Source organism: Mchenga conophoros, linkage group LG6, assembly GCF_057382185.1.
Source record: "Mchenga conophoros isolate Kocher_MC1m ecotype Shallow Benthic linkage group LG6, M_conophoros_male_GT1.1, whole genome shotgun sequence".
In the NCBI taxonomy this organism is placed as follows: Eukaryota; Metazoa; Chordata; class Actinopteri; order Cichliformes; family Cichlidae; genus Mchenga; species Mchenga conophoros.
Window position 1 is genome coordinate 32,155,874 of NC_140531.1, and position 16,016 is coordinate 32,171,889.

Here is a 16,016-nt window from a genome sequence, read left to right on the forward strand (position 1 = left end):
TCATTGTTGCACACAAGCAAAAATCACAGTTGTAGCTCTACAGTAGATAGCTGGATATGTTGAACAGCTCAAGGTTTGACTTTAGACTTTAAATGTAAACACAGCTGAATGAATGAGGCAAGTGGATCAAGTCAGCTGAGTTGATTCAGACCTGCCTAGTCTATATTCGTCCAGCTTTAAATACAACCTGCCATTGGAGCAATACAAACATGTAATCTGGAGCCGCCACTAGACCCATAACACTGGAATGAAAACAAATAGAGAAAGAAAAATGGAGAGAGAAATGAGGAAAGCAAAAAAAGAAAAAAAAGTATATACAGCTGGTTGCTGTAGTTGAATGAAAAAGTGCAAACTGAGAAAGAAGGAAGACAGAAATGGAGATAAGCCTGTGTCCAGCTGGTGCCACACACACACACTTCTTATTGTTGTTACGGCTGAATATGAATAAAGAAGCACTGAGACTAACTGTCTTCGTGTACGGGCTGCAAACACTATATAAGCCAAAGGGAACCACCTGTCACTGCTGACTGAAAGCTATTTGGCTCAAATTCAAAACCGCATAAAGCAGGAATACCATACAGACATACCACTGTAGCACACAGGCAAAGCTACAAGTACATACACACACAGTTAGATGCAGTTGCAAATAATAGTGAAGGGTAACCTGCGATGTTCAGATGTTAAATAATAAAAATTATTACAAGTGGAAAAAATATGTCTTTTCAAGATTGATACTAAAAAGTATTTGGTGTAAAAATGTCCACATGAGAAAAATAGCTGAAAATTATAATTAAGCATTTATAGACATGTTGAAAATACATGTCAACGTGGTAGATTCCTTTAGTTTGGAAAGTTTAGTTTTGCTTGCACTGGTGTTATAATGTCAGGCAGCTCTCTCACCGACCTCCTCTGCCATTAATTCAGTAATCTAAATCAGTGCGTCTGTATCAGCAGTGAAGTTAGAGACATAGCACAAAAAGGCCTGAGCCATTCGGCTCTGGATCAAGAACGCCCTGCAGCAAACTGTCTGCATTTAAGGGCCCTGTTTTAAGTAGACAGTCATTTTCTCCTACAGCTTACTTGCGGTACTCCCGCTCTCTCTCTGACACACACATGATACCAGCAGAGGATCAAGTGGAAACCTGGATCAGGAGCAGCGATACTGCCCTTCCAGACATCTGGCACAAAATACGGCACGCCAAGAAAACCACTCTGAGCATGTGCAGAATGTAGACACTCAAGTACGGGTCAAACCACCAAGCTGTTACTACCCAGAGTTGATCACCCACATAGACACTTCCTGGATTGTACACAATCACTCTCCTTCTCTAGAAGGTTGTTTTGCATCTGCATCATTCATTGCATGTGTAACGTCTAACTTTATCCTGTCCCCAGTCTTATCATTTGTCTGTGCCTGCTGATTTGTCACAGCCTGCTGCTGTGCATACTCTTTAATAAGTGTATTTGTTACTTTAAAGTAATCCCAAGTACAAATGCATACTGACACATGTACACACCTTGCACCTGCGTCCCCTCGTAAACAGTGTGAAACATTTCAGCTAAAGACCAGCCTTGAGTCAATATCGCAAAGTAAATAACGCCAGTGTGCAGGCTGAAAGGCCCTGTTGTAAAATCTCCACACAGAGTGATGCAACTGTTCAAAGGGCACAATACAAATAGCAAGATAGGACAACAGTGTGTTGTCTTTACAAGAACTTGCGTTTTCTCAATAAGGACGGTTGGGATATTTTTGCAAACAAATTTTATGCTCAAAAATCCACAAAATAATATATGCGTGCAAAATAGAGCTAAAAAAAGACGACTTCTTTCTGTGATTCTGAACTTTTTGAATGTTTCCTTGTGTTGCACAATCTTCACCCTACATTTTGAAGTTGGCGCCAACAATAAAATGCAGCACAGATAAGATATCACGGTGCTTTACCTTTCCAGAACAATGAACGATTATTTTAAATAATAAAATAAAAATAAAAATCGAGTGTGCGATTGCCAGGAGGCTCAAACATCTAACTGCACCATAAAACAGTAACTCTTAAGAATTCAGACCTCCAAGGAAAGGAAATCGGATAACATTAGTTGTCTTTGCTAAGATTTTTGTCAAGGAGTTGTTTACTTTAAAAAACCTGACCTAACATGAGTGCTCTTAGTGGGAGGGCACTTGAAGAGATTCAACGGTAAGTTTGAAAGAGGGTGTGGCAGCTTGTGGTTATATTAAAGCTTGAGCAAAGCCAGCTGCTGACTGCTGTGATTCTTTAGTCGGTGTCATAATACCAAGGGAAGCATGAACGCACAAGCACATGTGATGCATTCACTGCTGTAACTTATTTTGAAACCCCTTGATTAGGGAATAATAACTGACACAAAGGAGAAAAAAAGGGAACCGATTACACAAACATTTAGTCAGTGAGGTGAAACCTTTGCTTTGCTTAAACAAGTTCTCCATTAAATTGGAGGAAAAAAAACATTACTCTTTTTTGGCAAAGTATTAGACATTTAATACATCTGTTTATCTTGTTCACAGTTGTGGGAGGCAAGAGGAAGTTCCAGCAAGCACCAAACAGGTAAAACAGACAGCTCATTTATCAGGGGGCACAGAAATATGAATAGGCTGACATCTACTTTCATGTTTATAGTTGGAGACTAATAGCCAATGCATTCAAGAAATCTGAAAACGTGGAATATAAAGAACAATGCAGATATGAGCAGGGCATATAAATCCCACAAAGATAGGCTTTTTTGCCAGTCGGTAGATTCTCCAATCCTGCAGCTTAAAGCTTCCTCGACTACAAACATTGTTTGTAACCATGATGCTCCATAATCAGGCCCATCAGCAAGTTAGCAACCCGAAATGTATTATCCGTTTCAAAAATGTCCGTCAATGGGCTGCTTACCACATTTGCCCTGCACTGTGTAAAAGGAGGATTCAGCCACTTAAGGTGTTGGTTGATACAGTTGAACTGCTTGGAAAACACTCAAGCTCTGTACAAGAAGGGCCAATGTTGGCTCCATCTTCTGTGCAGGCTGAGGTCTTCTGGGGTGTGCAGGTCCTTTACGACACAGCTATGGCTTCTGCAGTCTTTTATCTAGTTGTCTGCCAAGTAGGTGGCAACATGAAGCAGGACCAGAAACGACTCAATAAACTGGTGAATAAGGCCGGCTCTGTTTCCTCGACTCCACAGAGGTTATTTGTGAGACAAGGATGTTACCCGAGCTAATAACCTTCACGGACAACACCACCTATCACCTGTATGAGACAGTGGAGGCTGCACACTACAATACCCTATATAAGATAAATACCTAATAAAAGAAAATATTCAGTGTATCTATTATTAGTCACACTGCACTTTTTGTACATACAAAAAAACTCTGTGACATATCTTTTGTGTTTTAACATATACACTTCCTCGGAGTGGGATTAATAAGCTCTGTCTATCCATCTAGAGGTTGCTCCCCTTTAGGCAGTATCCCCCAGTAGGCAAATGTACACTAGTGATGTCTTTAAAACCTCAACGTGTTAAAAATTGTTTGCTCAGTCTCTAAATTTGCACCAAGGGGTCACTAACATTGACATTTACGTGTTTAAAAAGAAACAAAATGATGTGTTTTTCTCTTAACTTACGGGGCTCTGTAGTATCTGTGTGACACGTTTCTTCTGCTCCAAAACGTTGAAGTCCTGTCGGAGGTCGGGAGACATGTTCCTGGCCCTGATGTACTCCGGATCATTCACGTCGACACGGTCGAAGTAGCGCTCCTTAGTACCTCCACCAGGCGGAGGAGGGGTGGTCACCACCCCCTGATGGCTGTCCGCACTCATGCCTGTTTCACCTCACTTGCTTGCTCTACAGCTGCCACTCTGACTGTCACCTGAAAAGCAGAAAGGTTGACATGTTACATGACACATATGAAGCAATTTTTAAAAAAAAAAAAGGCAAGCAAGGAGAGTTTAACATTTAAATTAAAAGAATATTTGTTCAGGGTGTTTGTGGTTTTTATGCACGTAAAATGAAGGGTGGTAATATACCAGGAAAAGGTGTAGCATGCAAATAAAAAGGGCATCAAGATCTAAGTCAGATTAGCCTGTAAGGAAAAATGCAAAAGCTGAAATGTGCCATGTATCGATCACAGGATTTATACTTTTGTCGCTCTTAAACATGAATATTTTTCAATGAAAGTTAGTTGAATGCCAACAAACAGTCATGTTTAAAATTAGCTAAAGGCACGTAGCATAAACGAGACCAATGATGAGTAAGAAAATGGCATGCCTACCACCTCTCTTTTATCAGATGAAAACACACGGAGGTGTATCATAAACAGGAAAAGGAAGTCCCTGTTATCTCTATACCATAGAGGTGCTACTCTTCGGTTTGATGGAAATAAAAGTTCTATCCTGCAGTTCATGTCATTCGCTTGCTGAGTCACGACTACATGTAGGTCTTGGTTAGGTCACACTGACAGATCAACTAACAAAGCATACAAATGGGGGCGGGAGGAATTTTGTTTTGACATCCAAGACCTTGACTGCTGAGGTGGTTTACTCCCACTGTTCATTCTCAGGTCAACTGGCATGACAAGCATTTTGCAGGATGCAGGAATTGGTAAATGCAACAATAGAAAATTACTTCAGCGCTTTGCTTTCAGGCCAAGAGTCAAAGCCAATAAAGTCAAAACAAAAATACTAATACAAAAGATTAAAAAACAAAATGCAAGCAGAGCTTTAAAATAAATAAACACTGCATCTTCCAGGAGCCCTTGTTAGCATACGCAGCTGCAGTTACAGTGCCAAATAGTAAGATGCTGGTGTATCATGAAGAGGCGGAGCTTATGGGATGGCTACCAGATGGTGTCTTGGCTTGGACAACAGAGGAATGACAGCAAAAAAAAAAGTTCAAGGAAATAGATCCGAAGTTTTTTTTTCTTTTTTTTTTTTTAAAATGCAGTAGTCATCTGACAGCACCAGAATTAAAATGTATAGGTTCCTGTGCCAGCACAGAGTCCTCCTGTATTTCAATTCAGCGTTGTCATCTTAGCTTAACACTATAAGAAACAGCAGGGTTTGAGCGGTGATTTAGATTGACACATGCCACTAAGCCACTCATTCAGGTCAAACGCCAATTAAAACTGTGGTTGAGATTAGACAAGAGTCACACACAAAACAAAGTTTAACGAACTCCTCACACATGGATGACAAATTAACCAATATTTTCCTTACTCATCACTCACATTGGCGTGTGACTGATTTATGGTTTTTCTCTCTCTCTTCAGGAAGAAGCCTGAACCCCGAGGCTGAAATAAAAAACACTCCATTTGTGTGTTTACTCAAATATCCATTAAACATCAGTATTTCCTATATGTCTTTACCTCTAAGAATCCAGGACTCAGGAAACCACTCTTTGTCTGCCTGATCTCCCTGCCATAGCTCTGATTTATACTATAAAAACAAATAAAAGCCTCCCAAAAAGTAAAATCCTCTTTAACTGAAGGCAGCTGGGCAGCACAGAGTTATGTAACATGATATTGAATTCATCCTCCTGCCCGCACTGTTTTGCTTGCTGAACAACTTTACACAGGCCTGATCAACAAAAGCCCAAGACAAAAGGTTTTGAGAGCAGGACTTTGATATAAAGACTTGTATAAAGATGCATTTGCTGTGCTGTCCTGTTTCGTGCTTTATATCCACAGCTTTTCCTATATCTTCGACTGCAGGTATTCTGAGGAATACCACGTGGGAGAAACTTGACAGATGTGTAAATAAGAAATGCATTTAAGGACGGTGTGATTGACAGTAGAAGCTCACGCATAAAGTTTGCTGACTGGAATCTCTGCATGGCTGAATGCAACAGCTGTAGTTTCACCAAAATAAAACGACTCCCCCAACCCCCCACTCACACTCACATGCCTGAATACACCACCCCATCCCTGCTCTGTCACAACTTCAGCAGTCCCCAGCATGAACTTCCACCACCCCACCCCCACCTCCCCCAGTCTCTGTCAATAGATCATTGTCCTCATCTCGAATCATCTCAGTCTGTTCAGATCCAGAGGAATCGACGTTTTTGGAGCAGTGGGGGTGGTTGTGTGTGTGTGTGTGTGTGCGCATTTGAGAGAATGCACAATTAATCCGAGTAAGAATGAAACCCGATCCTCACATTACACCAGCAACATTTATAATCTTAATTTCATGCTCGATGACAGATGCTTACACTTTTTGAATGCAGCCCACTGAAGATGCCAGTTTATACTGAGCTTTGTTCAGTGAAAGACTGGAATTTACAAAGGCAATGGCCATTAAAGTGTGGCATTGCGTGATAACGCTATTATTGCAGTCGATGTAAACTTCACAATTCTATGGCTGATAAATGAGGTGGGCTGTGTTTACTGTTGTGCACTAGACTGTGACTGCAGCACCCGAGGTCAGCACAACCTCAAGACCTTTAGTGACCCTTCCTCTTTTTCCTCCTTTTCCTCCCATCTGCACGTTTAGAAGCACCAACAGACAACATGTTTTCATCTGAGGGTAAGCTGTCCATGAAAAAGTTCCCATTTATAAAACAGTGCCACGAATCACTGCTACGAACCACAGAATGCTCAATGTGACTTTAGTTAGTTAGATAACAAATGCAGCGAGTTAAAATTGAGCTTGGCCTTAACTATCAGGTAAGAATAAGAGGTCAGGCATAAAAACCAACTGTACAATACAACTGTATTTAATAAGTTATTTCATGTATAAAATGACAGAAAGTAACTTAAAGTGCTAAAAGAATGACTTGAAATATCTTATTCGGCCAAAATACATCAAAGCAACTCTTTACAGTTCGTTACATCCTAATGTCAAATCTTATTTATGTGTAGTATGAAAATATTTGCTGCAGAGAAGAGATAGACGAGAAAAAAGGACAATTAAGGATGCGTACATGTTTGTGACTTTTCGCTGCAGTTCAACTGACCACTTCCTTGTATTTGAATTGGTTCTGTGGACAGCCTCCATTAGTGGAACTCGATGTTTATCTCTAAGACAGAGGACTCATCCATTACACACTAATACTTCTGACATTTGGAAATGGAGAGCAAGTGCCTGAGACAAGGCATAACTCTCCATCTTCATCTGATGACAGCTGGCTAATCTAGAAGCCTACACAGACCTCTCTCCAGTCCTTTAACTCTGCTCTGTTTCACTTTTATCCATCTCACTCTGATGTTTCGTCGTATACAATATGCAAACTTGCTAGAAAGGCAGGAGTAAAGCAAGAAGCCATGAGTAAACATATGTAGTCACAAAAACTCCCTAAAATGCCGAGTGACACTGCCCGGGCTCTCCACTCACACACATGCATGCAGCTACTGTCTTTATCGTGCTGGGGCAGATGGACTTCAAAAGCAAGCCTGCCTACATCTCTGCCACCTCTAAAAATAGACAAACTGCCTTTTGGGCTGTGTTACAACCCTAATAACAACAATACCAGGAAAGAATCTGTGCGCCGCTAATTATATCCCCGAGTGCTGCAAAAAGCAGCGCGAACACACACGCACACAGTGACCTGTAGCGTAAACTTTGCTAATGCACACACCCAAACACACAGAGACAAGTAGGTGCGTTCCCTGTCCAAACACGCCTGCGTGAGAGCTCTAGCAGTGAAACTGAAGGACAATGTTTGAGCCAAAAGCTCAGCAGCTTACATGATCCTCCAGCGGCTTTGCTATGAGATGAGGAAAGCTCCTCTTGAATCCATCACTGTGCCAGCAGCAAGCGTTACCCATGACACAGGGTAATGCCTGGCTATCAGTTTAAGCTGATGGTTTCTTATGAAATCTTGATTTAGAGCAACGACTAGTGACTGTGAATGCATTTTAACTTGCAAATATATTCAGTCTAATATGTTTCTCTCTATACTTCATCTGTAAGGATTCTAAAACACTCCCTGCTATCTTCCTTCACAGAGCTAATCTTCTCTGGTGCTCACACTCAGTGCACTATTATTGCCAGACGTGTTTACAGTGCAGAGGTCTATATGCCTGAGCGCCCTGGCAGCCACACTGACATGGAATTCCCCTAAAATTGCCAATCGTTTTTTTGGATAGTAACCTTTGGAGTCATGCCCCGGGTTCTAGTGGGAGCAGAAAACAGATCCCAAGTCGGATGAATGAAACAAAAACATCCGTCCATACAACAGAGGGAATACATACAAAATATGCAAACAGGTGTACTGACACAAGCAGCCGACACACAAATATAATGCAAGCACAACCAACCTTGTGTTTATTTCCTACGTGGTCAGTGAATGGGAGAGAATGGGGAGTAGTAGTAGGCAGCTGAGGCAAAACACATGTCTCTGTTTTTCACTGCTGCTTGGTGCCCGTGCACAAATTCCACCAGTGAGTCCCAGAAAGAAGCCGGGAGAGACGAGAGAGAAAGAGCGGGATACGAATAACCAGGCGGCGATCAGAAAACCAGTCTGTCCACGCGTCCCTGCAGATTTTCCATATAAATGCTCCTCGGTGAAGCTGCCAGCAGACAGCAGATTCTCCCAGATTCTTACAGTCTCCCCGTCTTGGCTGCTCCAGCGTTCATCAGATAGAGAAGTATCAACAGCTGTGAGTGTGTATGTGAGAGGATCTGTGAATGTGCGTGCCCTCAGTGAATGGGGGCGTGTGTTTGTGTAGAAAAGAAGCTAAAGCGACCACGTGATGCAAGCTTAATCCCCCGCCCACTGGCTAAAAAACACACACACACACACACACACACACACACACACACACACACACACACACACACACACACACACAATCAGGCAAAGGCGTACATACAGGCTTTTTGACCAATCAGAGCTCAGGCTCACACACTAATCACACCTCCCCTCCTCCACTGCCTTCTCTCTCCCTCTCTCTCTCTCCATCTAGTCTAGCCTTTTTCTTCCTCTCTTTTTTTCTTTGATCCATTCACATCCCTCACATTCCACTAGCCGCTCTCGCTCGCTTTCTTTTTATGTCTCTCATTCACACCCACTGCTGTCCTTCCCCCCCTCGCTGGGCGACTGTACTAAAGGTCAGTGTTTATTAGTTTGGCTGGAAGCAGCATAACTGCAGCCGCACAACCTGCTGCAGCAGAAACTGCTCGGCTTTCACTGTCACTTCTGCCCCATTGAATCAATGCTATCTGGCTCTCTGATAAAATCAAATACCAACAGCCTTACAAAAGAACATTGTTAAAAAGTATCATTTAATGCCATAATTCAGTCACCCGTCTGTCAATACATCTGTCACATGACAGCTCTCTGCAAGTCTGTGGCCCTACTCACTTCGCCTATACATTTTTCTCATACTTGTTGCTGTTCATTGTATCTCTAAAGCCATTTTTGAAGCCATGACGACATCTTGTATTTCTACACTCCCTAAACTTGCTCAAAAGCACTCAAAGCATTTTCTCTTTCTTCACTCTATGCTGGTGAGGAATATGAAAAATGTGTCCTCTGGTTTTCCGTCTCTCTTTATCACCAAAGCTGTTTTTCATGCATGAACTCCAAACAATGTGACGAAAATCAGGTTAGGACGCTGTGAAAGGTTGTACACTACATCAGATAGTGTGTTTTGAGTTTTAAAAAGTGGGTGCTGTGTGCACTAAGAATGCAAAAGGAAGTTCACAATACACCCATACACTTTTTACGAATTCATCAACTCTTCCCTACATTATTCTCATATTAACACTGTCAGACATCTTGCAGACTCTTTAACAGACTCCAATCACACAAGCCTAGAGACCAGTTGGAGACTGAATGAGTTGGTGGGTGGTTGCTGAAAGTTAACTGCTGTCGTTACATGAAACTGGTCACAAAGAGGTATATGGTGGTCCACCCAAAAAAAACCCCTAAAACCGAAAAAAAACTAACATTTTTGTGATTTGTTTGGTCGCTATCAGACTGTCAGGGTTGCCTGTATTGTCCATTGAAGACACTGATATGATGGTTGGCCACAAAAGGTACAATTAACAAAATGGCAAACCAATACAGATTATGAACTTGAACAAAATATAAAATCTGGCCTTAAAACAACTGCTAAGCATTTGGACGAAAAGTGATTAGCAGAATGATAAACAGAAGTGTCTTAAAGGGAAAAGAAAACAGGCGAATGTTGCCTTTCGGTACACGTTAACAGGCTATACAGTGGGAACATTAGCACAGTCTCCAGCTGAAGGAGCATCTTCCGGCTCTGTACCTGTTGAGCAATCAAAGCAGGAAATAGACTAAGTCTCTACAACTGCAAAACACAGACCACAAACTCAACCCCCCAGTGGGGAATAAGCTAAGCCACAGATGACTTAACCACCAGAGAAACACATGGCACACATTTCCCCTTGCAATAGTTGAATACAGTCCAATTCACAAGCCATCCATGCAGAAGACAAACAAACAATCCAGGCAACCAAGATGTCAACAACTTGTCAACCAGGTCATTCATTCTAATGTTTGCTTTTAAAAGATCAACGCTTCACATCAAATGCAAATTTACATATGGATGCTTTACACACACTCTGGATTTAACCTTGTAAGAATGTACATAGTGATGATGCAGATAAGCTGAGAGACTCAGCATCAGGTATAGTTAAATGAAGACATGCATTTGAAGCTAAAATCCTAAAATATGAATAATATAAAGAAACTATTTCTAGGCACTTTAGGTATTTAGACTGTGATCTTTCAACAACACTTTCAGGAAGTTGTCATTCAGAAGTACAACAGTGACCCAAAGCACACAACAGGGTCATAAGGACATCCTCAAGATAAGAACAAGACCTGCAACAGATGGCATGGCCCCCACAGAGCCCTGATCTTCACATCATCATTCAGGGATTACACGTGGAAACACTGAGACAGTCTTAATCTACAAGTCACTACACTTAACATGTTGTTAGCCAATTAATATAAACGAATGATAACATTAATTTGTTAAGCATCATAACCATTTTCATTCAACTTTCAACAAAGCAGCACAAGTTGCAAGGTACAGTAATGGCACGTCAAGTACCAGTTGAGTCCTGCAAAAGTGTGTCACTATCATAACAAAACTCACACATTACGCAAAATGTCATGAAATTTCCTTCATGAGAGCCCTAGATAACAAAGGGCTATAGTACACATTTGTTGTGATCGCCTGATGGCTTAGATGATACGGAGTTTTTGTTTAGGTTCCTGCAAGAGTAACAGTGATAACACTGCTGCAACAGACGCCAAGCCACACCCATTTGATATCTCACAGCTGGAAAATTGCCACAAGATAACTTTATCAAAGCCCTGCATTATTTTGTGACATCAGAATTTCCTCCTGAGTTTACATCCGACTTCATTTTAAAGCTCAATTTTTGCCTACAACACAAAGTGGTGAAAATGTGATGCTTGTTCAGGTCGCACAACAAATAAATGTGCTTAATAAAGAACCCAGGCAAGAATTTTAATGTGCTAAATGTATACAAGTTAATAATACTTGTGTGTAAGACTGTAATACATTCCAAGCATCTCAAGTTATTGTTGAATTTAAAACCAAAGGTGACATGTGCTATTTGTTATTTTCACTGGGGAATTACCCTTTACCGGGAAATCTACCATCATACGTACGTCATAGTCGCACACCTGTCTGAAATCCTACACCGTAACTTGATTTGCACCACCCTAGAAATGCAAGTACACACCGTGCTGACGTAGCCCGCAACAATTGTGATTGGCCTGTTCAGGACCCTTGATTCTTCCTGCGTATTTCCGACTACTTTAGGTCACAAAGGAATGAACAAAGAAGTAGAAAAATAAGTTTTTTTCTTTTTCTTCAGAAAAAAGAAAAAGAGGAAGAATAAAAAAAAAAAAAAAGAAAAGAAAAAAAAAGAAAGAACCTGACCACAAAAAAGTGGGGATCCATGAGGGAAACAAGTCCCAGTGTTTTGTTTCCATTGGCTGGCACTGCATATAAAACAGTGGGAAAACACCACATAATAATGAACACTAATTGCACCAGCACAAGCATAAATGGAGTCAACAGCTTATCGTTCATTCCATCTTTTCAACAACAGTGGAGAGTATGAGATAGGTCAGACCTGGGCATGGTATGGCCTGTGAGCAACATCCGGCGCATTGATTGTACCAGACCATAAGGTCCATGGGAAAATAGGATTTAAACAAAAATCCTAATAAGTACATGTTATGCAAGCAACACTGCGAAAGCAAGGAGGAGTTTTCTTTAAAGATATAATGCATTTTGGGGTCAACTTGAATGAGAGCGTCAGAGGTCAAATGTGACATGATATTTGAATGCAAACTATATTGTGATATTTAGAATACCCATATATCAGTATCATTTGTTTGTATTGACAACATTTACAAAAGAAAGTTGAATTTTATGGACAGTTTTAACGAGAAGACATTTTATGAAGGAATCCCCATGTTTCATTCCCCACAGCCCCTTTTCCATTAGAAGAAGACAAATCCTTTTATTGTCATTCAATACAAGTTATACATTCATAAAGAGTAAGTATTTTATAAGGCTGTCATGTTTCTGTATCATCCCTTTCCTATTTGACCCAAAAAGATCAGCCTCTTTAATGATCTGTTATTTTTAACATTTTAAGAAAATTATATTGTACAATTTGTCATCCAATTAAAGAATATTTGCTACATCAGTTTGCCTTGCATTTTATCTGAAACATAAAAGCTTAAATATGCAGTAACTAAAGCTTTCAGACGGTGGTCGCATCAATTATTATTTGTCTGTGAGACACTCACAGGTACAAACGATATGATTTTAACTGACATGGAATATTTGAGACACCAGAGTTAAATTCTTCCACTGAGTATATAAAGTGTATGTAAATGTAAATTCTGTCATAGTTGTACCTTCAAAATAAAATGAGACGAGTCACATGAGCTTGTTTATTAGCTAAAGTTAGCATCGTTGGTGGCTAAAAGGACTAAGCACATGGCTGTGGTGTTGGCTGTCCCAGATACATCACATGCAGATGAAAAAATACAATTTACTCAGATAAAAGTCAAACATAAAATTAAGATTTTATGCATTTCCTTCAAACATTACAACTGTAGCCGCTACTGTTGCGGTGGCTAGGCAACAGGAACTGCCTAGCAACATAAACGAAAACAAACAACTTTCTTTTTTCTTTCTTTTTTTTTTTTTTTTTTTTAAAAAACCCGGCAATGACAGAAATGGCTAGGGGAAAAAAACAAAACAAAAACCCTTTGTTATAACGTTCATGTCGCATATTAATTACGTCGCTGGACGTGTTGCTATAACAACAACTTCACACATTAGGTAGTACTGGATGATAATAGAAAACCAATCAATCCGAGTTGGTACTTATGGAAAAGTGGCTTATATGTCTGTATTGTCAATTCAAACAATAGCAGTGACTAACATGTTTTTTTAAATACCTTTATATAGCATTATCATCACTTTGACTTTTCAGGTCAATCCAGTGCCCTTGAAGGAAAGGTCAGAGGTCAAATGGGAAATTATATTTTAAATCTTTATACATTTAGCATTTGTTAACAATACACACCAGAGGGTTTTCTCAAGGCCTTTTGTCAAATTTCGGTCAACAAATGATTAAGATGACTCTGGATCTTGGTGGATGCAAGCCAAATTTTAATGGATTGTTAACGTGATCCAACTCTACACCTCTACAAAGGTTATTTTTTTGTTTTTTCCTCTCTCATTCTCACTCTCAAATCTACCTTCATATGTGAACAAACATTGTCTCAGTGACGAAGTTTAACAAATCCATATAGAGATTACCTTTCAGCGAGGATTACCTGTCTGCTCTCCTTTGAATTTCCACCTCAGATTTAAACCAGACTTAAACCGAACACACTTATTCAAATTGTTAAAACCTGGCATCTACTCTTGCCAGGAGCAGTTTATACAGGGATAAAATTAAAACTGACCAAAAATGAATCCAGTTTATTGAACTCAATTCTGCTTGACAGTTCACAACAATCCCAGTTTCTCATGTGATCCCATGGGAAAATTAATTGCCCACCCCTTTGATACATATTCCTCACACAGTCTGGTTGCCACTGGCCATGTAATAATAGGCAGATTCCCTTAAATGGCATCAAATACATGTGGAAGAAATCCCTGGAGTGTTTGCTCAACTGGCTGCAGCTGGCCTACACCAACAAACAAGCAGCCATCACACGACTAACAATTTCTTTTCCCGAACAAACTGTCTTCTACAGAAAGAAGAACAACAATGCACTCTGGGGACATTTTTGCAATGCTGATCTGTGAGAAAACATGAAGAATGCTTACAGAAAATACCTTTATTGGTATGCAGCAGCTGGAGGGGACCTTTTATTTGAGATTGAGGATAATCCTTCACAGCTCATCTAAAAGAAAGTGCTTAAGAGTAATAAACACCTATATAGCAATCCGAGTCAAGAGAAAGTAACACTGCAACAATAGTGCAGCAAAATCAGCTTGGGCATCTCTGTACACAGCTGTAAATCCTTTAATACAAGTGTATTATCCATTTATAATCTGTTATATGCATAATTCTATACAAGCAAGATTTTTGTCACACTGCAGCACTTTCGCTAGAAGAATATGCAACGGACAAAAAACCTGCTTTTCGCAAATCACATCTGAAGAAACCACTTAAAGATCAACTAAAGATCATAATAACTTATGAAGGATCACACTACAATCAATTGATTTCCTTGCACTCTATCCTGTATGGTGTTACTCTATACTAACAGCTCCAGTTGGTAAAATATTAGTTATATTCACACTACCAAGACCTGTGTCTAGACAGCATTCTCTTCTGCAGTGCGGTAAATATGCCAAGTATAGACTGGCACAGAAAGGAGACCGATCCCTCTCAACCCCTCCTTCTGGGAGTCGGTGCATCACTCAGCACTTTTACAAACTCCACACACACGGACGCACGCAGACAGCTGACTCTGTGAAAAAAAGCTCTGTGCACATTGTTGAATAAAGCCACTTTCACACAAAACCCCAAACAGTTAACTGTATAAAGATAACAGTGTAGTACAGATAGAGACACGCTTACGTTTTGAGCAGTTTAAGTTATTTTAATAGTAAAACTGAGAGTATCTGAAAGAGTTTTAACACAATATAAAACTATTAAAGATTAACTACAAAACCATAAGATAAACTTTTCAGACGTGACTACTGACTCCAACAATCTGTTATCAGCTTTCTGTCATTCAGACAGAATGCTGGGTAGTCAGTCTGTCGATGCTTTCTTGGTCATTAGCAGACAGGCGTGCATGGGTATCTAATCATTTGTATCCATACAGTTCAGATTTGCGCACCAAGTCTAGCCAGATTTCTGAATTTACAGTAAATTACAGAAAGGCGTGTCAAAGGTCTGAATGGATCTCTGGACATTTTTGGGAGAGCCGGGTTGGGAAATTTCAAGTTGCTTTTGCTCACGTGAGGAGGAGACTCACTTTTAGAAATCTCTTATTTAGATCATGGTGCTGCCTGGATAATGCTCTAAAGGAGAGTCTGGATATCACACAGACTTTGTACCATGGAACTGGCATCTTAAAGACAGTTTTATACAGTTTGGACGTTTGTGTTCTTACATGCAGTTCCACCCGGTAACAAAGTTCAGGGCTGCAGTGCATGTGTGAAAACAGCTTTTGTTTTGCCATTTCACTGAGTACAAATGAGAGCACCATCCAGGTGGGACCGTCTCAAGATGCTGCCCAATCAACAACATATCTCACTGGGTGATGAGAGCAGGCTAGTCTCTGAACAACAGCTAATTATGGCTGTGTGGACACCAAAATTACTGTTATTTCCCCTGGTTCAGTCATGTGAGACATGACAAACAAAGCTGCACTAATCCTATACATCTAAAAGAACGCTTAGTGCTCTAACACACTCCACACAACTGTTATTAACTTTAAAGATTAATGAGTCCTTTGCACACTACAGTACTCAAGTAATCCTACATTTTTTGTTGAAGTCATCCACTCCTT

The 16,016-nt window shown here is 40.3% G+C and overlaps 1 protein-coding gene across 10 annotated transcripts in view; it reads right to left on the reverse strand.

The window, feature by feature from the left end:
• The window catches only part of add3a (adducin 3 (gamma) a), a 108,752-nt gene that overhangs the window by 31,649 nt on the left and 61,087 nt on the right, over positions 1–16,016 (reverse strand). For 4 of the 10 annotated variants that reach the window (XM_085277453.1, XM_085277450.1, XM_085277452.1 and 1 more), the window contains exons 1-2: positions 8,266–8,667; positions 3,638–3,882 (exon numbers count right to left, since the gene is read on the reverse strand). In XM_085277453.1, the coding sequence (XP_085133579.1) occupies positions 3,638–3,832 (195 nt within the window). In that variant the 5' untranslated portion in view covers positions 3,833–3,882; positions 8,266–8,667. Of the gene's footprint in view, positions 1–3,637; positions 3,883–5,238; positions 5,302–8,265; positions 8,668–16,016 lie in introns of those variants that run through there. The other 6 variants (XM_085277454.1, XM_085277451.1, XM_085277446.1 and 3 more) reach the window with 4 other exon arrangements.